The sequence below is a fragment of the Calidris pugnax genome, unplaced genomic scaffold (genome assembly GCF_001431845.1).
Source record: "Calidris pugnax isolate Ruff unplaced genomic scaffold, ASM143184v1 scaffold20, whole genome shotgun sequence".
In the NCBI taxonomy this organism is placed as follows: domain Eukaryota; kingdom Metazoa; phylum Chordata; class Aves; order Charadriiformes; family Scolopacidae; genus Calidris; species Calidris pugnax.
The window spans coordinates 14,159,003-14,181,758 of NW_015094510.1; the positions used below are offsets into that span (position 1 = coordinate 14,159,003).

At 39.2% G+C, this 22,756-nt stretch overlaps 1 protein-coding gene across 1 annotated transcript in view; it reads left to right on the top strand.

The window, feature by feature from the left end:
- Positions 1-22,756, top strand: part of GTF2F2 (general transcription factor IIF subunit 2) — a 96,155-nt gene that overhangs the window by 63,188 nt on the left and 10,211 nt on the right. Inside the window, exon 7 of the mRNA XM_014966198.1 lies at positions 17,613-17,712. Coding sequence (XP_014821684.1) covers positions 17,613-17,712 — 100 coding nt within the window. The remainder of the gene's footprint in view (positions 1-17,612; positions 17,713-22,756) is intronic.

The window sequence follows — 22,756 nt, forward strand, 5'->3', positions numbered from 1 at the left end:
TTTCTCAGGATTGTCATTTCAAGTGAGTGAGAAGAAATCACAACAGTGTCTGATGTTTTCTCTTTCTGGTTTGTCAGTTTTATTGAGCTGGAGCGAGCTCTTAGCTCATTCAAATCTTCATCTATTTCTTACGGACCTGCTTATAACTATGCTGTAGTTAGGAAGGAGAGATTCTGTGTCTACTCCCTTTTGATACGTGGTGGAGGACATACCTCATGCCTTGAAGTGCTCAAAGGAAAGGGGGAGCGCAGAGTCTCTTTTCAGTTTTCCTGCTAAATCCAGCACGTTATGCTTGTCCTAGGATACACATAACATGTTCTGTAACACGTTTTATGCATGAATTTAAGATTGTCTCTGCCGGGTCTGAGCAAAACCTGTCTCAGCAAATGTCACAAAGAGTCACCAGTAATGCGTGGCTTAGAGAAGACTATTAGGACAGGGCAAGCAACTGCTGATACTTTCTCAGCACAGTCTTTAAGTCTCCAGCAGCTCGTATGTCAAGGCTTGTTCCCATGTTTAACAGCCATCAATAGAGTTATCTTTTGGGAATTTATCATTTTGAACCCATATACACTTTTACCATCTGTAATCTTCTGCAGCAAGAAGTTCCATAATTTATTTACAAGTTGTGTCAAGAACTGCTTTCTTGTGTTTATTTTGAATTTCCCTGTGTTACAGATTCAATGCTGGTTCTGGTATTCTCAAACCATGCAGTTGTTCCCTATTTACTGTTTTCTTGGACTGTATAATTCTGTAGATCACAGTCATATCTTCATCTCTTATTTTTCTGTTTTCCAACCCTGAGGAGTCCTGCTCTTTGTTGTCTCTTACAACGTATCATCTTCCATATCTCTATGAATTTATACTGGGACATAATAGTGCCCCAATCATTCTTGTTTCTTTTACCGTCCTTTCAAAGAAGAGAAGACTGCTATTTTAAATTAAATACTTTTTCATTAATTACAGTATCTTGCTGGCCTGGACCTAATCAGAGAATCACAGAATCCTCATGGTTGGAAGGGACCTTTGAGATCATCGAGTCCAACCACACAAAAAAAGAAACCCACACAATCAAACCACAGAGACAAACCAACAATCTTAGGCACTAGAGCATGCCCCCAAGTGCCATGTCTACATGTTTCTTAAATACCTCCAGGGATGATGACCCCACCCCCTCCCAGGGCAGGCCGTTCCAGTGCCTGACCACTCTCTCAGTAGAGTTATTCTTCCTAATATCTAATCTAAACCTCCCCTGCTGCAACTTCAGACCATTTCCTCTGGTCCTGTCATTATTCCCTTGGGAGAAGAGGCCAACACCCACCTCTCTACAACCTCCTTTCAGGTAGTTGTAGAGGGCAATGAGGTCTCCCCTCAGCCTCCTCTTCTCCGAGCTAAAGATGCCCAGTTCCCTCAGCCTCTCCTCATATGACTTGTTCTCTAGACCCCTCACCAGCTTGGTGGCTCTTCTCTGGACACTCTCCAGCACTTCAGTGTCCTTCCTGTAGTGAGGCGCCCAGAAGTGAACACCGCACTCGAGGTGAGGCCTCACCAGTGCCCAATAGAGAGGCACAATCACTTCCCTACTTAAATAATCTTTGCTACTGAGGATGTGTAAAATAACAAAGCTGAAATCTCACCCTGGCTTCTCAAGCACTTAGCTCAGGTTCGTTTTTGCGATGCCGGCATATCAGGTGAGCATCTAACCAATGTGAGAGCCTGACTTTTCAGTTGCTTGTAAGAAGGAGTCTTGTGTACGAGATGTCCCCTGGCCGGCTGCCCCCATGGTGGGTGGCGTGGGGAGCCGACTGCCCTGGGAGTGCTGGGCTCTGGCATTCCCGGGCAGCCCAGGCGGCTGGAGTGGCAGGGACAAGGCACGGCGGGTGCTCTGACAGCCCCTGCGCCGGAGTCTGAGATGGTTTTTGTCAGTTTTGTCACCACAGCAAGCCACGGAATGGAAATAGCAGTTGTGAAATGACAGGAATTGCATTAATTTCAGGCAGCAGCTGCTGAGAACACTGGGAAAGCATATTTTGTTTTGGGAACATCATGTTTGGGTTTCCAAAACAAAATTTTGAAGGATTTCTGTTCCATGAAAACTTTAAATGTTGGCTTACCTCCTGATTCAAGGTGGGGTTTTTTCCTTGAAAACAGAAGAAATGTATAATAAAAATTCAGATTTCTAGCCAGCTCTACTTATGTGTTGGTTGGAAGATTATTTCTCTTTATTTTTTTTCTACATCTTATTAGTAAGAAACTTTATTACGTCTGTGCTTTTTGCATTTGTATGTCTCTCATCGCGGCAACGACTGTTAGCGTCCCAGTGTGCTGCTTAAATTTTCTTTTGCCTAATTTAGTTTCATTACTTCCTTGCACAGTGTTCAAATAACCTAACTGCTTTCTTTTATTTTTTTTTTTCACACCCTTGACATCCACAAATGATGATGCTTTTCAGTTGTTCTGTGGCTAAGCTATACCTTTTTGTCTCGTAGTCTTCTGTCTACAGAGTAAATATGCAGCTATCGAAAATACGCATTCTCTAATGTATATTAGTAGAAGCAGATGGTGCAATCTGTTCATCGATGGAATTCAGTTTCTAAAACTGATTTAATCTGGTTTGCAGCAAATACCACTCTGGTACCGTCTGTCATGGAACATATGCAAAGAGAGAAGTCCCATTACAGGTTGTTTGTATTTTCATTGCAGTAAGGTGTTTATTTCATGTGTTTAGCCCTGGGTGTCACATACCAGAACACCTATTGTAAAGGCCTTTTGTTGATATCCACAACTACAGTCTTTGTAATTTGGTATTTTTGTATATTATTCTTTTTCATTATTTCTTCATTTAAAGCTGTGCACTGCTGGTCCGTATTGCAAACCTAGTTTTCATGCAGCCATTAATAGAATTTGCACTCGAGAAGAAATGATGGCAAATTATTTTCTTAATTTGTGGAGAGGAACTTCAAATTAATTAGACCGGCGTTTTGCATAAGCTGGCATTTTTCCCATTGTGAAAAAGAAGTTTCCTCTTTTCTTGAGAGTGGAGGATTTTCCAAATTTATCAAGGCCAGAAAAGCTGTTTATGTTCTGTTTCTGCTCAGCCAAATGCAGAAAAGAATACAGTGTGTAGTATCTGTTTTCTCCAGCTCAGACAGATCCTGTAACCTCTAAAGCAGGAACTATTTAGGCTGAAATGATGAGTTGCCACAGAACTCTGGAGGCTCTGTATAGCTGAAGAAACATGCTAGCAGAGACAGCTTTCTTCTCCCCACTTACCACAAACACAAAATGTTTGTGTGCTCTAGATACAAATTTTGCAAGCAATAAAGATGGGAAAGTGATAGATTATTTATATTCCATTTTGCTCTGCACTAAAGAATGTGGGAATCCTCCAAAATCTTGTGGAGTTAATAAAATCAGAGGGTGTGGTGGAGTAGAGCCAAGTGATATGAAAAATATTGCAGAAACAACGTGATACAAAACCATCCATTTGGAAGAAGCGTATTAGGCTTTTTACCTTTCTGACTAGTTGCTTGACTGTTCTCTGCATTTTGAGAATTAGGTATTTGCTACAGCTGTTTCTTTCTTTTAAGTGATTCTGATTCCCAGTTCATTTCTCTAGAGTGTCCTCAGCTCCTCTGGACTGAGGGCTAGAATTTAAAAGACACACATTTTCCCACACATTTTAAACACTGTCCACCAGCTCCAAAGCTGTCAAATGTCATGACTTTCACAAAAGACGGTTTGTTTCCTAGTTCCCCTAGAGTTGCTTATAACTTTATTTTTCTACAAAGCCAGTAATTAATACACAAGAATTAATACACGTTCTTCAAGGTGATAGTATTGTGTGAAAAGAAAGGAATTTAATAGGAGATATATGATTGGGGAAAAATAAAAACTGCCTTTTTGTAAAGTAGTAAGTATATGTGATATACTGGCTTTTTTTCTAAAAATATACCATGCTGGGCACTGAAGAGAGGACAGATACCCAGCAGTTGACATCGTTCACACATAACGTGTATTGTTTAGTACAGAGTACTTCTCACATGGGCATTAAATGTTTTATTTAAAAAATTTACACCTCTCAAAATCTCTGATCCCATTGCAACTTTTTATAAAGTTACAAATTTATTAGCGTTTCTAAGTGTGATGGGTTGACCTTGGCTGTCTGGCTGCCAGAAGCCCACCCAGCTGCTTTCTCGCTTGCCCTCCCCAGCAGGACAGGGAGAGAAAATAAGATAGAAAAACTCATGGTTCGAGATAAAGGCAGTTTAATGAAAGAAAGCAAAGGTTGTGTGCAGAAGCAAAGAAAAAACAAAGGAGATTTATTCCATACTTCCCGTCAGCAGGCAATGTCCAGCCACTTTGTGGTTGGACACAAAGGCAGGGCCCCGGTACGCGTCGCGGCTGCTTCAGAAGACAAACACCTTAATAATAAATGCTCTTCTCCTTTCTCTTAGCTTTTATTGCTGAGCACAATGTTGTATGGCATGGGATATCCCTTTGTCATTTGGGGTCAGCTGTCCTGGCCGTGTCCTCTCCCAACCTCTTGCCCACCCTCAGCCTACCAGCCTTTGGGGGTGTTGGAGAAACAACCAGCCTTGGTGCTGTGAGGGTCCTGCTCAGCAGCAGCCAACACCAACACCCTCCTGGCCACTGTATGGGCTGCTATGAGGAAAGTTAACCCCATCCCAGCCAGACCCAGTACACTAAGATAGGCCATTTTACACTGCCATTTGATATGTATACACACACTGAATTAAAAATTGTAAAAGTGTTTGGAAAACTGCACTCATTTGCCACTATTAATAGTTTCACAGTTTATTATAGTTCATGTTTGGATTACTAACAAATTCAGTTCCATGCAGGTTTGTGACAGACCAATGAAACTTGTGTGGAGCATTTCTTCTTGTATATATATATTCTTTTTTTTTTTTTTTAAATTGTAGCCATAGGTGTAATTAAGAAGAACTATGCAGAACAAGCTTTAAAATAAAATGGTCCTGAAGTTTCTTTCAAGACTTATTTTTTTCCTGTGGAGGACGTACTCAGCCGAATTACACATGCATGGAGTCTGCTTTCACACAGATCTTACAGACAAACCCAATTATCCAGCTTCCTATTAGGGGAGCTAGACAACGCTTGTGCTTCAGCCATTTACTGGTTTGGGAATTTGTCATGCCAGACAAATCTATAATCAAATCTTTGGGGGTTTTTATTTAATAACAGAATAGGTATGGCTTCACGAAGTCTGGGTGAGTTTCTTTGTGTTCACAAATAACAGGCACTCTTCTGAAAATCTCTAATTAAGAGGAGAACACTAATCTAGCAGAGCTCAGAAGTACATGGAGCTAAGTTTATTTCTTAACAAATAAGCTCTCTAGGGAGCATTCAAAAGATAATGTTCTGAGCTACCAAGCTTACATTGTTGGTTTTTTCTCCAAAACAAAGACAATGTTAGTTTTTAAATTATATTTTTAAAATGCAAAACAAAATCTTATGCTTTCTGGGCTTAGTTACCTCAAAACCTAGCCATGTCCTTGTTGTACCTTGTGGTCGTCAGTGTGTTTTTAAAAGAAAACTATTTTGAACTAACTTTGGGAATTGTTGGTTTAAAGTTGTAGCAGAGCTCGAAGCTGAGCCTTGAGCCACAGCCTCCAGATCCTGAAGGTATTTTCAGAATGCTTAGTGAGAGAGCTCTGACTGGGGGCTAACAGTGTTACACCTGTGGCTGTGAGGAGCACCATAGTCCCCAAAGATGATTCACAGAAGACAAGTAAGGCTTTCTAAGAAAATAACACTCACGTTTGCCCGCTGCAGCAGGATTTCAAAGACCAGACTTTGAGGAAGGTGACTGGAGCCAGGCTGAACGATGCAGGGCTGGTGTAAAACCATCCTTGGCACATCCTGATGAGCAGGAGCAGAGGTCTACGGTGGGTGGCCCTGTGGTGGCTCTTCTCTCCCTGTTGCCATCACCTCCCAGCCGCAGAGCAGCCTGGCAGCTCCCACCCCTATTCCTGCTCACCAGGCTCCCTCCGCACGGCTGGTTTCTGCCTCTGGTTTTGCCCCAGCTGCATGTCCCCTCCTCTGCTTGTGGGAGCACAGTCCCCATTCGATTAACAGCTGGGAGATGTAGCAGTGATTTTCAAGCGGAGGTGGGCAGGTATGTAATGGGTCGGGAGAGGGAGCTGGGGAAGCACTTGCTTTGCAAAGCAGGAGGAGGTAAAATGTAATCAAACTGTTTGAACAAATACAGCAGACCAGCAGTGTGGTACAATTGGCAAAGGAAATACAGTTGACTGAAAGAATGATGATCAAACTTTTTATAAAAAGACACCTGTTTTCTGCTTTAACTGATACATCTTTTAATCTGCTTTTTGGTTTGCTGTGTTACGTTGCTTTTTTTTTTTTTTTTTTTTGCAACTTTCCTGCCTTCCTTAACCAAGAGATGTAGGAACTCAGTTTCAGCGTGGATACTTGAAGTACTGCTGTATCTATCAGGTTTTTGACATACACAGTGGACCCTAAAGAAGCCTTTTCTTTTTCAAAAGAAAGAAAGGAAAATGTGCAGGAAAAATGGGTACGTTTTCCAGTTGGAGAGTAAGCAAGACAGCTTTTTTTGCTTGGACTAAGGAGAAAGACAAATTTCTTTCCCTTCCTGTACTTGCTCTGTTGTTTATGGCATAGGGTTCCTAGGTTTGCTTGAGCCTACTCAGCTTTTCTTTTTAACTTAATGCTGATTTTGTTTGGATTAAGTGTGTTTTCAGAGTTCAGTTAAAAACAATTTGGTTCTCTTTGCTTGCAGGAAAGAAGGTTGGGTGGGTTAATTCAGCAGTTCACTGTGAGCTAATTCAGCAGTTTAGTGCAAGCCTAGGGTTAAGCTATTTAACAGTAGCTGAACTGAGCAAGATTACCTTTTAAGCTATCAAAGGCAGTATCCAGACATTAACACCTAGGCACGTGCCGTCCTTTCTCCCAGCAGTTTTGTTTCAGTGCCCTTTGCAGCAGTCCCTTGCTGGTTGTTTCCAAGTTTATTTTAGCAGAAGTGGGGGTGGATGTCCTCAAAAAGGCGTTCCTCTATCTGGCATTTTAGGTCTGCAGGCTAAGGAAGGCAGAGGCAGAGAAAAACCTCGAGGATTTGAGCCAGCTAGGTTTTCTAGGGAAGCAATCCAAATGTTTCCCAGATTGCCACAAACTGTTAAATTGTTTACAGTAAATTTTAACTGGAAGATCCCCAATGGAGCCAGATGCCGTGGCTGTTTGCAGAGCTATCGGGGGAGTGGTGAGGTATCTGGGAAGTGGAGTTTTGGAGACGGGAGCGCGTTGTCAGAGGCAGAGTGCTGGCAGCTGTAACTCCCTAAAGACATTTTGCAGGAGAAGGGGAGGAGAGCTTCAGACAGAGGAGGGAGAGCTCAGATGCTGTAGGGTTGATGTTTTTTTTCATTTGAGGACTTGTAGCCAACACTCTACCTCTTTCCTTCCAGCTTCTCTTTAGCTACGTGAGTGGTTTCATCAAAAGAATTGCACAGTGAATTGACTGAGCTTGTAAATCATCCCCCTTTTAACCAGTAATTCAAGACCTAGGCCTTTCAGGGCATGGTAAAGATGTGGCTTTCCAGCCTAAGAGACTCATTCCTAAAATTCTCCTGCCTTGTTCCCGTTCGCAAAATGTTACACCATTTCTGGTTCTGCAGACACCAGCAAGAAGTGTTTGGCTTTGTGTTGCCTGGACTTAGAAGTCCCCATTATTTATATCATTTGTTTCAAAGCAGCAACAACTACTGCAAAATAGTTTTGGCAGGAAAATGAAGATTATGTGATTTGAGACAAATCTATTTATTTTACTTCTAGAAATAATTAATAGTTGAGAATTTAAAATTCCTCTTCTAAAATCTAAATTGAAATAGCATTTAGCTAATAGATTCATTCATTCCTTATGGAGAAATTTGAGGACTGGGGAAAATGGGAGCAGGAAAGGAGATGGCATCTTTGAAATTGGAAGTGAGAAAGGGGCCTTTATCTTTAAAAACATACTAAAAAGACATGGGCATACAGTGATTCTTCATCATTTTTGGTTTTTTTGAATCATGACCAGATGTTTTTCTATAAATGATGTAGTATAGTGAAGTTGAAATTGTGAGCCTGAGGTATCACTGGATACTCTACAGGCAGTAGTACACAGGAGAAAAATTGAGATTGTCATTTCATGATTATAATGATAATTTCTATCTTTAAAATATATAAATACCTGAAGGTAACTTCATTTATAAAGATCTGTTTTGTCTTGGTTTTTACATTAGGATGTCACATCTTTTCTTCCCCTCTTACCTCCTGAGGCATCCTGGTATAATATTGGCACTAATTGGTTTATGATATCAAAGAAAATATTCAAGATGAAGTTTTTCTTAAACAGGAAACAGTTTCTAGCTGCAAGCTCCCAAGTACAGGTGCACACACTTTCAGACATGATGTTGATTTGTATTAGTGGGAGAGTGGGCAACCCAGGGTAGTCAGTATTTTAGGTAGACCTAAAATATAGAACCTGGTGGTCCCCAAAATTTGGATAAGAATAGGACTCCAAACTGCATAATTTTCAGAAGGGTATACGTGGCATAACGTGGCATACGTGGCAGAGCTGGTAGTAGGGCTTGACTTTAGACACCTCTTATCCCAGGTTCCTGTTCAAAAATCTCAAGGGCACAGGCATCATTTGTCACCTAGATCAAAACAAAGTGTTTGGCACGTGCAGGGTTTAACCCTTTTACCCATGCTGTTGTTTTTAGCAGTCTGCATTTTGTCAATGGTATTTAAAATACTCAGTAGGCTGGTTCTGCTTGTTGACAATTTAGAATAAACTTCTCTTTTAATAAGAAGCAGATTTCCAAACATCTGGCTACAAAGCAAGAAAAAGTCTTGAGCCAGCAACAGGGGAGATAAAACTATTCCTTAGACTTTTGCCTTAAAAATAATTACACTTAATATGTTTTTGCATGTGTTTAAGCTCACTTAATTTTTGAGAACTCTGACCCCTCCTCAGAACCATGCAGTCTTTATTTTCTTTTCCAGCTTACCTTCTAAACCACCTAGTAGCATAAAAGAGGAAGAAGTGATGTTGTATAATGGTTTCCTGAAGGATCTGTTTTGATAGGAACAACTGAAATACACGTGCATACATAGGTAAAATTGTATGTGATCCTTTTGAAAGTAATATACCTACCTTTAATTCAGGAGGATAGTCTTCATGTTAAAATTAAAGGGATGGGCTTTTCCTATCCTGTTTAGATAGCTAATGAGTCACTTTTCCTAGATCCTCAGGCTTTGCTTTCTGTAGTATTAATAATGGGCTTGTGAGATTCCCGATGCTTCCCCCGGAGCAAGGAACCACTTTCACTGGTTATTCATACCTGCTGGTATTTAAGACATGGACATCTGTGTGTGTTGTACAGACTGCTCTACAGATGATGTCTAATGGTTAGCTCAGAGGTAGAGGTCTGTAGATCTTTGCTTGTATGTCTTAGCTGAACAAACCCAAAGGGAAACTAAGACTTTTGATCTACTTTTTCCCCTTCCTTGCTGTTTTCTTGAGTACGTCCACCAGACTCTTCTTTCTATCAGGCTGTTGCTGTTGTGTCTTGTTTCTCTTCCAGCCTCTGTTGTCAGCTTCCCTCTCTTTTTCTGTACAGGACCAATGTGTGTCATGTACATCTGTGTGGTCCTTTGGGGCTGTCTCTGAAGTTTTATCTCTGTTCCTATTTCTTCTGTCATGCTGCATAATCTCTTCTGCTTGGTGTACCTTGTCTCTCAGCCAGTCTTGTGCCTCGTCTCATGCTTGTGCTTGGAGTAGCCCATGTGCACTGGCCAACACAAAGGGACATCTAGATTTTACTTCACCCTAGTTTTAGACTTTTCTGTCACTGGAATAAGCCAGAATTATAAGCACCCTGGTATAAAAATATACTGTGTTGTGCAGTGTTATCCACTGAGAAACTAAGATGAGGTGCCCCATATAAAGATACAGCATGTAGCAGAGCACACACAGATGCACCCTGGCTTAGTCCTTGGAGAAGACTGTCCCCTGTAGCTTTGCTGTTGTTTGTTCTTGATCTTCTCACTTGTGTTGGGATATGTGTTAGGCTGAAAACTGGCCAGAACAGAGACATTCGTGATGTGTATATTAATAAGCAAATATTGAAAGTACAGCAGGAACAAGTACCAGAGAGTTTGTTTCCCTCCTGGGCACACATTGATTGAATGTGATGACCGTAAGATGGAAAGGACTGCAAAATCCTGACATTTGCAACAACCACAGAGCTGCAGACTTCTCTGCTTTTCCAGAGTACATGAATTGTAATAAGGAAATGTTCATTTCTTTGCAATAAGAGATAGGATGAGAGGAAATGGCCTGAAGCTGTGCCCAAGGAGATTTAGATTGGATATTATGAAAAATTTCTTCACCAAAAGGGTTGTCAGGCATTGGAGCAGGCTGCCTGGGAAGTGGTTGAGTCACCATCCCTGGAGGTATTTAAAAGATATGTAGATGGTGTAGATGTGGTGTTTAGGGGTGTGATTTAGTTGTGGACTTGGTAGTGTTGCATTTACAATTGGACTCGATGAACTTAAAGTCTTTTTCCAACCTAAATGATTCTGGGATTGACTGTGCAAGGCCTTTCCATCGGTCCACAGCATGACAGTGGTGGAAGAGCCTTTTCCCCCAGCAAGAGGGCAACGCTGAGTTGATCCAAGTCCTCCTGGAAGGGACCAAGATCCAAGTTGATCCAAGATCCTGAGTTGATCCAAGACCCTCCTGGAGGGTGCAGAAGCTGCCTTGCTTCACAAGGGTAAATGGGCATCTGTGCCCTTAAGAGTATATGGTCAAGGACCCTTTTTGATGCAAAAGGGGTGTTGAGTAAAGAGAGGAAGCAACAAACAAAACATACAGAGACACAAACCTGGACAGAGAAGCCTAACAGAGGCAAAGACAAGAAACAAACTTCGTTATCCACACTAATGGATGGGCTACTTATAACCACCTTTAACAGTCACATTGCATAGAAAATATCTCTGAGTTACGATTTCTTTTTAATCTTAACCTCAGATAGCACACTTCCACCATGTCCCCACTATGGACCAGGCATCGCCATGGCCTACCTTCTAGAGGAAGTATCCTTTAGACAAAGGATATTGTGAGCTTAATTAAAAATATCTGTGATGTCAGTCAAGCAGACTTTTCTCATAATTTTCTTCATGCTAATTGCATTAGGGTGCCACTCGGTTTAAAGTTGGGCATCAAATAATAGGGAAAGTTATTCAGTTATATCACCCCTAGAATGCTAAAGTCAGTCTTAATTCAGCTTTACGTTATTTATCTTCGCAACCTCAACCCAAAAGGTTTTTAATCATTTGCAATACTAAACTCAGAGAGGAAAATATGGAGTTTAGTGAGTTTAATCAATTATTCCTATTTTATCAAGCCAGAAAATAAAATGCATAAATTGTTACATATTGTTTAATTGCCATTCATATCATCTTATGTTCTGTACCGGAGAAAGATCTGTAGAATTGGAGTCTTCAGTTATGACTGTGGTGCCTGTCTCAATATTAGACATGAAATTATCTTACATTCATATGATTCATTGCTCAGCCTTCAACATACATAGTTGAAGATGTCAACTTCAGAAAAACCTAATAGGTTTCCTGAACATAAAATAATTACAGCACTTTTCTTGAAACGCCAGGATTTCAAGACTTAAAATTAGTTATAAATCATATCCTATATTAATAATTTGGGACATTTCGTTACTTAACGCTGGCAAATGTATTTCTTAATGCCATTTCCATTCAGCTTATCCTCGTCTCTGCCTGTCTAGTTGTTATAAATGGAGACGGACTCACTTTGCTTTGACTGGGTGCGTGTGCTGGAGTAACACTCAACATCTGAAGGAGAACAGCAGATACATCCGTGCCACGGGCTGCAGTCACCCATCTCCATTTAAGAGGCATGAGACAGTAGGACTTTTTTTCTTACAATGAAACACAACATGCTGAACGTGTGTGTTGCTAGTTCTTATCTTTCAGAATATATGACGGATTCTTTTGTGTAGCAACAGGTTGCCATCATTGTTATTAGATAGTGTGTATTTTCACTGATGAAGTAATTCTGGTAATTTCCTTTCTCCTTTGTGGTTGGGCACTGCTTTGGGGTCATTTTAGCAGGATATGCCCCACAGGGTGACGACTTCCATTAGTTCTCACAGAATTACAAAAACTTCAAAGTTTCAGCATCTCATAGGAGTTTTCTTCTCTTGCCCATCGTCTGCTCACTTCTTATATTATTAATATTCTTGCTGGGAAGAAAAGTCAGGAAAGATGCTGCCTGAGCCTCAGCAAGGTGCTGTAGTCCGAATGAAGTAGGTGTGAAGCTATATTGTTATATTTATTAGCTTGTTTCGGATGAGGATGTACTCACCTCTATCATGTTTGAGACGTTTAGCAAAGTAGGGAAGCAAAGAAAAAACTTTTGCTGCCCGTCTCAGGTACTTTGAAGCTTCTTGTAATACAGCTGCCTGTGTCTGGCTCAAGTACAGAATCACTGAGTAAGGAACTAGAGGAGCATTAATTAGTCCTTGGATTTCCCTCCCTTGGTACCAAGCTGGGAATTTCTGTGAGGAGTCATAAAAAAAAAAAAAAAGCTGCAAAATTGTGCAAAGTTGGAAAGTTTGTGTTTCTTCCCTTCCACAGGTTTGGGCAGTGGGCCTGCTCTTTTCCAGTGCATCTCTGTTGGGTGATACTGCAGACAGAAGAGCAACCCAACTTTTCCTTTTTTGCAACAATAGAGTTAGCTCCTTGCTTACTGGTGCCCTGCATAAATACAGCCAAGCACAAAAAGCTATTAAAACTTTTCTGTCTCGTCCATACAATAATTTCTTCAGAAATGTCAAGAATTCAAGCCCTAACAGCATTTCTGGTTAATACCTGCTTCTAAGCTTTGAAACATTTCTTTTGTGGCAGAAGATTAATCACAGGAAGTCATCTATTCTAAAGGTCTTGGGTTTATTTTTTATTGCTGGAAGATACATCTATTTAAAAGGCAATGAGCATCTCCTCCTAGGAATGTACATATTGCCTTCATCTGTCTCCCTTTATGAGTGTGCTGCATGTTGACAAGTCCTGTAGAATTATTTCCAGCTTATTCAAATGTTTTTTCCCCTTATTCAACTGTAGGCACAGTGACAAATCCGAGCTGCAGTATAAAATGTATTTTGCTGGGAAATGACCGTGGTGAATTCGATGCCATGCTGGTTACTTGCTGTATTTCAAGGCAGAAGAGCTATATTTGATCTTGGGGGTGGAAGAGAAAACCATAGTGTGCAGGCTGGTGGCTGCTGTCTCGCTAATTTGTTGGCAGATTTGGGAAAAAAAATATCTGCATTCTCTTGTATTCTTTAGGCCAGATATTAGCTTGAATTATGGCGCTAGCTATTTCAACAAGAGTTAACTGGAAAATTTAACTCCGTGGAGTGTTGTGTGTAGTTCTGAGCCACAACTAAGGCTTCTAACTGTCACACTCTCGTAAATCATAATAAAGAGTAATAGGTAAAAAGCCACTTCTCCTTTAAATCAGTGTCACCAGTGACTCAGAATATCTATTGATTTTTTTTATTATTATTCCTACCAACAGTTTCAATTAAGATTCAGCAGATGCACTCTGAGAAAACCCTGTATAAAATGCTTCATAATATTTTGGCTTAATGCTGCTTTTTAAAATTCTGTTTAAGAAATAAGCATTTAAAAGTAATTATATCTATAACATGTTAAAAGGCTAATAGGATGCCCAATTCATAGCTTTTGTTATACATTTTTGTGTATAACTACTAGAATATATAAATACATATTTCATCAACTTGTTTTGAACAAAATCTGTAGAAATTTTAAAAGTCAGTTATGTTCACCCAGACATAATATTTTCTGAATAGAAGAGAATTTATGGCATGGTTTTGAAAAAAAAACCAAACCCACACCATATTTTCCCTGCAAATAGTGTTTATACCAACAAATCACCAGGACAAAATGATTACAGGCTGTTTGTCTTTACCCTTACATTTCAGTGCTTCATCCACACATAAACCATTTGCTAATTTGGAGTATAAACCACATTTGTGATGCCCTTTACCTGTATTTGTGCATTTGGGGGAGGCTCACTCCAGATGTGCAGCAGCTGTTGTTCCACCTTGGATTGTGTGATCGTATTCCTCGTGGAATGGCTGGTGGAAGGAAGGCACTAGAAGGCTCTGTCATTCTCCAGGAGATCCTGAAAGCTGCAGGAAAAAGAAATAAGAAAGGCAGCCATTAGGGAGAAGAGCAAGACGCATGTGTAGAATAAATGCATTTTAATTGAAAGGTTTACCTCCTGAGTCACTGTTCTTCCCATTAAGATTTCCATACTGGCATGTGGCAACTGCTCTAATTGCTTGCATTAAAATGTAATGCCAGTGATGTAATATATTTTTAGTTCTCACTACAGCAATTTATCAACTAGGAAAGGGGGAAAAAAAGTCAGTATTGTATTGTTAGCCAGTTTTCTAAAGACCATCTGAGATCCATGGGTCATAATTTGGAAACCTTTGGCAAGAAACCTTGAAGTACAACAGGGATATCTCTGAAATTTCCTTCAGAGATGCTTACATTTGTAGCTAATATACTTGTTAGTTGGTACATGCAGGTTTTTGTGAAATCTGTCATTTCATAAACCAACTTAGATTTGCCATTTCTGTTTTCACTTGGTAGGTTTCCATCCCATTTCCTAAGAAGGCAAGAAGTTTTTCTTTACTTTCAAAATTTTTTGCTGGGGAACTTCATGTGTTAAATGTAACTTCACTGCCATTGACCTCTGAGAATTGCATTAGGCTCTCCTCCTATGCATTTGGTTTTCTACTGGTTTGGAAATTAGAAGGTTAAAATAAAAAAAAACCTGAAATACATATCCTACATGGCAAGTGAAAAATGTTAAGAAATAAACTACTGATGTTCTTTTATGTGAAGAAGGATTAATTTATGGCAGCTGCAATGAAATGGGTGATGAAATTTCCTGAACTGTAATTTTAAAATGCCAGAAGAGGAAGAGACTTTGAACACCCAGTGGTGTCCAAAGTTCATGACAGCCTCTAGACTAAAGATCTATCAGTTGTTTGCACATGTATATATCTGATTTATTAAGAAGCTGGAGGTGGGGTTGACATCACCATTCTAAAGCTTTTCCTTCTGAGGACAGTCTGACACGTTCCCTCCATATTTTCAGTGTTCTGGCGTTTCATTATTGAAGGACTAAAGTTCTTTGGCTGTTTTCCTAAAAAAACGAAGCATATTGTGAATTTACGTTGTAAGAAGTAATGAACATAAAGCCCAGTGCAAGGAGGATTTAATCACAGAGAAATGCCATCATTGAAAGCCTAGTGCCCACTGAAATTGTGAGGCCATCTGATGTATTTTAATATTGTTAGGAACCTTGTCTGTCACTTACCTGTGCTGCAGCTGTAATGAGAAGGACTCTGGAACAACATCACAAATGAAATATCTCAGTCTGGCCCACATGAAGGTGGTGCAGTGGCCTTGGAGGGGAAAGGACCACAGTTCATCTCTAGGAGCCCGTGTCTTATGAACAGATTGAGTGGGAAATCTCCTTTACAGAAAGGAAAAATGTGAAAGGGGAGAAGTGAGATGAAAAATAGCTACAATGGGGGAGAGGGAGGACTGGAAAACCCCCCAGGTCAAAACAATAGAAAAAATGGCAATGAGCTGCAAGAAAATATTTTAAGGAAAAAAAAAAAAAAAGTTAAGCCAAACTATTGAAAAATAAAAAAAGTCATTGAGACCAAAAAGAAAAAAATTAAGCAATGAAGAAGTGGAGAAAAAGAGATTTGGAAAAAATATATTGATTTTGCTTTAGCCTGTGCCTCTTTGTGAAATGTGAGTTTAGAAGACCTTTGATAATTGGGTCAATAAAATCTTTAAAATCATTTAATTAGATTGAAGGCCAAAAGATAAACTCATGCATTAAAAACTTCTACCTTTATTTGCCAGAACAGGGGTAAAAAGTGTCACTGCTTGTTTACCTTCCAATCAATTTTCCTTCAAGCTGAAAAAAAAAAAGGTGCTAATTTGGACAGAAGGTGGCATTGATGTACCTTCTCCTGATTTAGAAATGTAGAATACAAGACAGTGGTCATTTAAGGGTAATTAAAACTGTAAAACAAATGACAAGTCTACAAAGATTCAAGAGGAAACAAGTTTCTATCTATGTATGAGAGAAAACTGCCGGCAACTACTGTCCGTCCATACGAGCTATGAAGATGATGATTGGCTCTAGTTCTAGTTGCTACAACTTGAGAATTTATTTCTTAATTTAATGCTTATTTCAAATGTAATTTATTTAGGTTGTTCAGGTGCTAAATCAGAGGCATGCTGAATTTCAATTTAGCTTTTCGGGTGTACATTATATTTTTACAAAAAGAAATCTGTGATCTCAAACACAATGCTTTTTAAAGTAATTCCTGGTTTATGACATTTGTGTTTTTACATTAATAAATATGTAGTTTATTTGCATTCATGTCACTACATTAATTTTTTTTTTTACTGGGCTTTAAGTCTTATATTGTGTGTAGTGAAAATTGACTCTTCTGCCTATGAGATACACCTTTGGAAACAAAGTAACGTCACTGATGATAACTTAGTTTTATCTCGTTATTAATTGTATGTATCGTTAAGCTATTTTGTTTGAAGGGATGTTGTCCTGCACCCTTCTAAAGCTTGGTTTCCTCCATCTTCATCTCTGGTAATTCTTGAGTGTTAAACCTGAAGTAAATGGAGCACTTTTTCTATACCATCACGCAGAAGCTTTAAATTACATAGGGATGAGCTTGTCAAAATGTGCTCAACCTCTGACCTTCTCAGAGTCTTCCCCGAAGAGGACTGAAGGTCACCTTTCATTAACTCTACAACTGAGACTTTATTGTACATCGATTTGAACCTGGGTGAATTTCTCTGTCTTCATTTTTTAAAAAGTGCTCATAAAACAGTTATTTGTGCTCTGTTTCTGGACTATAATGCCAAAGGAAAGGTCATGGAAATGTCTATTTTTACATTAAAATAACTAAGACAAAATCGTGGAGTCTGATCTTCATTGTGCTCTGGGGGTTCAGCAGAGGTGGATCAAAAACGTTTTCATCCCTCAACTGAATAGACTGGGAGATTTTGGGTTCATTTGGGTTGGGTTTCATCTATTTTTTTACGAGCAGAAGGTTTTTTTCCACCTGAGTGTCAGGCTTTTGGAATAAAATTTGTGTTCAGAATAGCTTTTAGTATCTTCCCATCACGGTTGCTTGGTTTTTAGTATTCCAGTATCTTCTGTGGCGCATACAGTGTGTAATAATCCATAGTATCCTCCAGCAAAAATAGAGCGGGAAAAGCTTAATTCAGAAGAGTGCGTCTGTTTTGCCTTAAGATTTATTTTCAGCTGACCTTTGATATGGACTCGTTCATACCTGCAGTTGTTTAGAATTCATTTTGAGTGTGTACTTGTCTGAACCTTTTATTAATTCTCTTCTTCTTTTCTTTTGCAGATTACAGATAGAAGAATCCTCTAAACCTGTAAGGCTATCACAGCAGCTGGACAAAGCTGTAACCACAAACTATAAACCGGTGGCTAATCATCAATATAATGTAAGTAGCTTTCAGTATATTCCCTTATTCTCCTGGCCAGGAGTCTGGTTCAGGACTCCAGAATCACTGTGCTGCTGTCCCACAGCCCTTGCGCTCAGAGTTGGCCACCATCTTTGGAAATGTTCCACATTATCTGGTTTCTCCCTGATTTTGTCTTCTGGGGATCTTCTTTCTGTCTCAAAACCAACATCACCCTTGGGGCTAAGGTCTGCCTGTTCTAACTCTCTGGTGGTACCTGATGGAGGGCAGACCACCTTTTTTCTAGTGTCTTTATTACGTTGTTCCTCTAGTCCTTTTTTGAAATATAATTTTGAAATTTGGGGATGAAAGGCAGTTCTGGCTTTGTGCTATGAGATGTGGAAGCACTCCTTTGAGCCAAATAAAATATTATATGGAGGTGGGTAAAAGACTTGAAAAGAATCATTAGTTTCCAGTCCTTTGCGGGAACTGACAACAAGTAGAAAAGAGTAACAGCTGATAATTTTTCACAGTTTCATACCTTCATAGTACGTGTTATTTGCATCATTAGCTTTGTCAATATTACACCCACACTGCTGTTCCAGATCAGTTGATGTACATAAAAACTATAATGTCCTTTTTCTTAAAGATCCTCTTTGAGTAATTTGTATGTATGCATATATAATCGCTGTTACTGTTGAATGTGAGAAACGTTAAGTCATACTGAAAATGAGTCACTGTGTTAGTCATTTAAACTTTTACACTTTTTATTAAGATTTTATTTACATAAAACAAATGACAATATACTGGATGATATTTAAGCATTATTCTGAAAGGCAGTCTATTTCCACAGAACCAAAAATAATCGTTTCTCTCTCATGGGACTGTTTTGTAGTAGTTACTGTTCAAAGTCTGATCTATACATAGATGATCACACCAATATAACTATTTCAGCTAAGGGAATGACATTTAACCAAAATAGTCATACTAGTATATCCTGCTATGCAAATGCGATTGAATATGAGTATATTGTTTTATGATGCTATTGTTACTCTCCTTCTTTAATTCTGGAATAAGCTGTGGTGATGTACGGTGTCTGTTTTGAGTAGGATTCTGTGCCATTTCCCTGACACTAACATAATTACAACAGTATGACTTCAACATGGAGACAATCTTTGAATCTTTATTCCAATTGCAAACTGATGGTGTCGTGTCATTACAGAAATTTAAGCCTTGTGTGAGATTCAGGGGGTGCAACCAGGAGGTAACGAGGCTTCTTAAAAGTTATGATGCTTTTGTGTCCCAAAAGTTATGATGCCTTAAAGGTGTTCTGATGGGAAAAACCTAACTTGAGTTACTCTTGGCCATGCCTTGACTCTAAAGGCCAGGCACGACTGCTTGCTACACCATCTTTCTTTTCATTAAGTCTTTTGTCAAGGTTCAGGTTAGTTGGCTGAAAGGATATACCACTGGGAGAACATGTCTGTGAACTTTTTAAACCTCTTGGTTAAATTTTTCTGGTGTTTTAAAGCAGCCGTTGCTTTCTTAAAAATTGGCTGTATTGGTTGTAATTGTATGGCAACCCTGTTGGGGACTTTTCACAAGGAAGAAGGAAAAAAAAATGTACAAACTAAAATGCATTTGGTCATATTCAGGGGAGTTTCTGAGGAAAGAATGAGCATCTACTAAGGAGGAGTAAAATTTCCTGAAGGAAGATATGGTAGAATATTAAATGGTGCTTAAATGTGGCTGCTCCGTGTACCCTAAATGAACATATTACAGGAAGGAGGATGGAAATAAATTATATTTGGATGGGAAATAGCAATAGCTTGTTTGAATATAAGTACAAGGAAAGTGTTGGTTGGGTTTTTTTTTCAAGAAATTGCATTAAACCCACATTTTTATTAGAAGAAATTGCAATTCCCTTATGATATATGCCAGGATTATGATTTAGCTTTTCTTCTCTGTGAAAGGGACCTTCATTTTCTGTTTATTTGTAGATGATACACATCTTCAAAAGGTTGCAATGGTAATGTTCTTGCAGATGGAATCTTTCTATGACTTCATTATTTTTTGTAACACATTTATTTGAAGTCTTAGAAAAGTTCTCTAGTTGTCTTGATTACTCCTTCAGAGGCTCCTTCATGGTCTCCTCTCTTCTCACCCTCCTGTACTAGAGGGACAGGAAAACCTTTAAGATTTCTTCCAGACATCTTCAGATGAAACTTCAGATTTAGTCTCCCTTCTCTGTCACCTTTGTATTAGCTGTCTACCGAAGCAGTGTAATACATCACCTTCAGTGTTAATGATACCTTCAAGAAGGCAATTTTGGCAGCTTTTCAGCAAGGTTAGCAACATACTGGGAAGGTAAACAAAGAGAAAATTATTTCTGTATGAAGTCTTGCAGGGATAAACTTGCAACTTCCATCCTCGGCAGCTTGTTCTGAAATGGTCCTATTTCAATCTTTTAAAATTTAAAAACCACACATTTTAGAAGAAATTAATTAGTTTACAATGTGCATGCATTCTGTAATATGACTCTCAAGAAGTGCTTTAAGCCTACTGCATAAAGCGTCCTGTTGTTGCAAAGAAAACAGGAAGGAAAAAAAATGAAAGCCTGTGTTGTGACTTGCTATGAGTCGTGTATTCACAAGACAAAAAGAAGAAAACAGCAACAGATACCATGCTTGCTTTTTTTTTTTTTTTTTTTTTTTTTTAAATAGCTCTTCCCAATGCACTCCGTGTTTTTAGACAACAGTGGGAGCTGTTGCTGAAGTTGGAGGGGAAATGCTGGAGTGGTGCTAATTAAAATGTGGGCAACTGGGATGTCAGCTGCAAATAACTTTCCAACAAAGGGAGGGTTTTATATTGTTTTCTGTGCAAGTTGTTTTCATACATTAATGAATTAAGAATATTAGAATATTCACATTGCAGTCGTATAGGGAATACAAATACTCCTCCTTGATTTACTTTAGCTCATCCAGAGAATGTAAAATAGAAGCTCCTACTGGGGAGAGTGTACCGAGGCACTAAAATAATGGAGAAAGAAGAATGCTGGGCATTACAGTTTATTAGAGAGAAAACAAAGATTCTGCTTTGGTGAAAAATACTACTTCCATGTTATTTTCCAGGAGACTGTTATTCATATAATTAGGATTTTATACCCAGTCATGAAACAGTCCTGTCAGAGACCTAACATCAGTGAAGGTGATGATGAGAGTTTCCTTATTGTTACTTTGTTCCTTTGGGTAGGAAGCATCAATTTTAAAGCAAGTAGTTTTTTTCTCCACATAGAGCTAATTGTAGCTAGTAGCTAGTTGCGAGCTAAGCATATTTTTGCTATATGTCATTTGGAGAGGTACAAACAGTAACATGGATTTTTTGTTGTTGTTCTCAGAGTTTGTCTTGAGAGTCCCAGTAGCTTTTCCCATTGTGTCCATGTTACTTGCCCGTTGTTGCCATAGTTCTGCCATGGACAGAAGGAATAACCTCAGTGCTTCACTCTTGTTCTCGTTCCTTAAAAACAAAACAAAAACCAGAAAAGGAGGAGATGGGTTTCTTCCATCTTGACTTCAGCTTGACCTTCCACTCGAGGAGGTTGCAGTTTGTTTCTGTTTCTGTTTTTTGTCTTCTTTTGATTTTGGTTTTGTTGTTTGGGGAGGTAGATGATTGCAGAAGAGTTGGTAAGAACAAGCATAATAGCTGCTGCTGCTGTGAAGCAGCCTGTAACTGCCTCTCTTTCTGTTTCATACCGCATCTTTCAACTGATGTTTTTGAGTCAGAGAAAACTTGCTGACCTTAAAAACAAATACGGAGGTCTTCATGCTGAAAAGTGACCTCAGATATATGCAATAACCCAGGACTCAGTCCAGATTTGCAAATCGAGATGTCTTCAGCTCTCCTACCATCTTCTGGACCTCACCTCCAAAGTATCGGACACTTTTTTGGCAACAAATTAAGGCTGGATAATCCATCTCCCCCTCTTGTAAAATATTAACGTGTGCTTATATGCAAAACATTACTAAGTCCCCAGTCCTAGTCTCCCATAAGCCAATGTCTCAAACGCAATAGAGCTGTATTGAAAATCCAGTAGAGTGTTGTTTACCAGTATCAGCCAGGACCTGATCAGCAACTGCATGGAGAAACTTGAAAATTCTGTGGATCTCTGAGTCAAAAAAGGCCCAAGAAAGCCCACTACAGTTGATTACACTGGCTAATTAGTAAATGCTAAGAACGTAGTGGCAGCATCTTGATTTTTTAAGAGGATTATGTAAAGTTGTAGTTCCTGCTTTCCTTCTTATGTGGAAGGAAATGTACAATATATCTTACGGTAATTCCCGAGTTTGACTGTGAAATACTGAAGAGAAAAAAGTATGGAGCAGTTTTCAGACAGGACCAAAAAAATATTTGTTGTACCCACCTAGATTAGATTATTTTTAATAACATTTGAGTTGCTGTCGTTGACTCATTTTCTTCTGAAAACACAATGTAACGTGGCGCTGTCTGCAGCTTTGTGCATGCCAGGTAATTTCTCTGCCTTGGTTTCATTCCATGTGGGGTGAGGATACTGCCGTACTTCGTGATGGTCTTACTCATCCATTTATTTGAAGCACTGTCAGTCTCATTAATTATGGGACAGTGAGTTTGCCCTTAAAACGCAAAGCAGTTTTCAAATACAAATAATACGAGAAAATCAAAATAAAAATTATCCTTGTAGATGGAAATACAGCCTCCAAAATGTACACTGTAATGGGATTCTGATCATAACAGGCGCTTTTCAGTGCTAACATGAAGTATCAGCTTTAGACTGTAGCCTGCAATGTGACATATTCATGTATTTTTTTAAGACCAAAGGGACAGCTATCATACATAAAATGCATGTCTTAAACTCTGAATATTTCATTGTCCTCAGGGTGCACCCGTGTCCTTGCAGCAAGTCCCTACACCATTGCACTGAGTTAGAACATGACAGTGGTAGTAGAAGATTGCTCTCGTGAGATGTTTTTGTCTGTCAGGAAAAATACAAATGCTTATCATATATCTTAGTAAGTTCTGACCTAGGCCAGATGTAAATTAAAAGCATTTT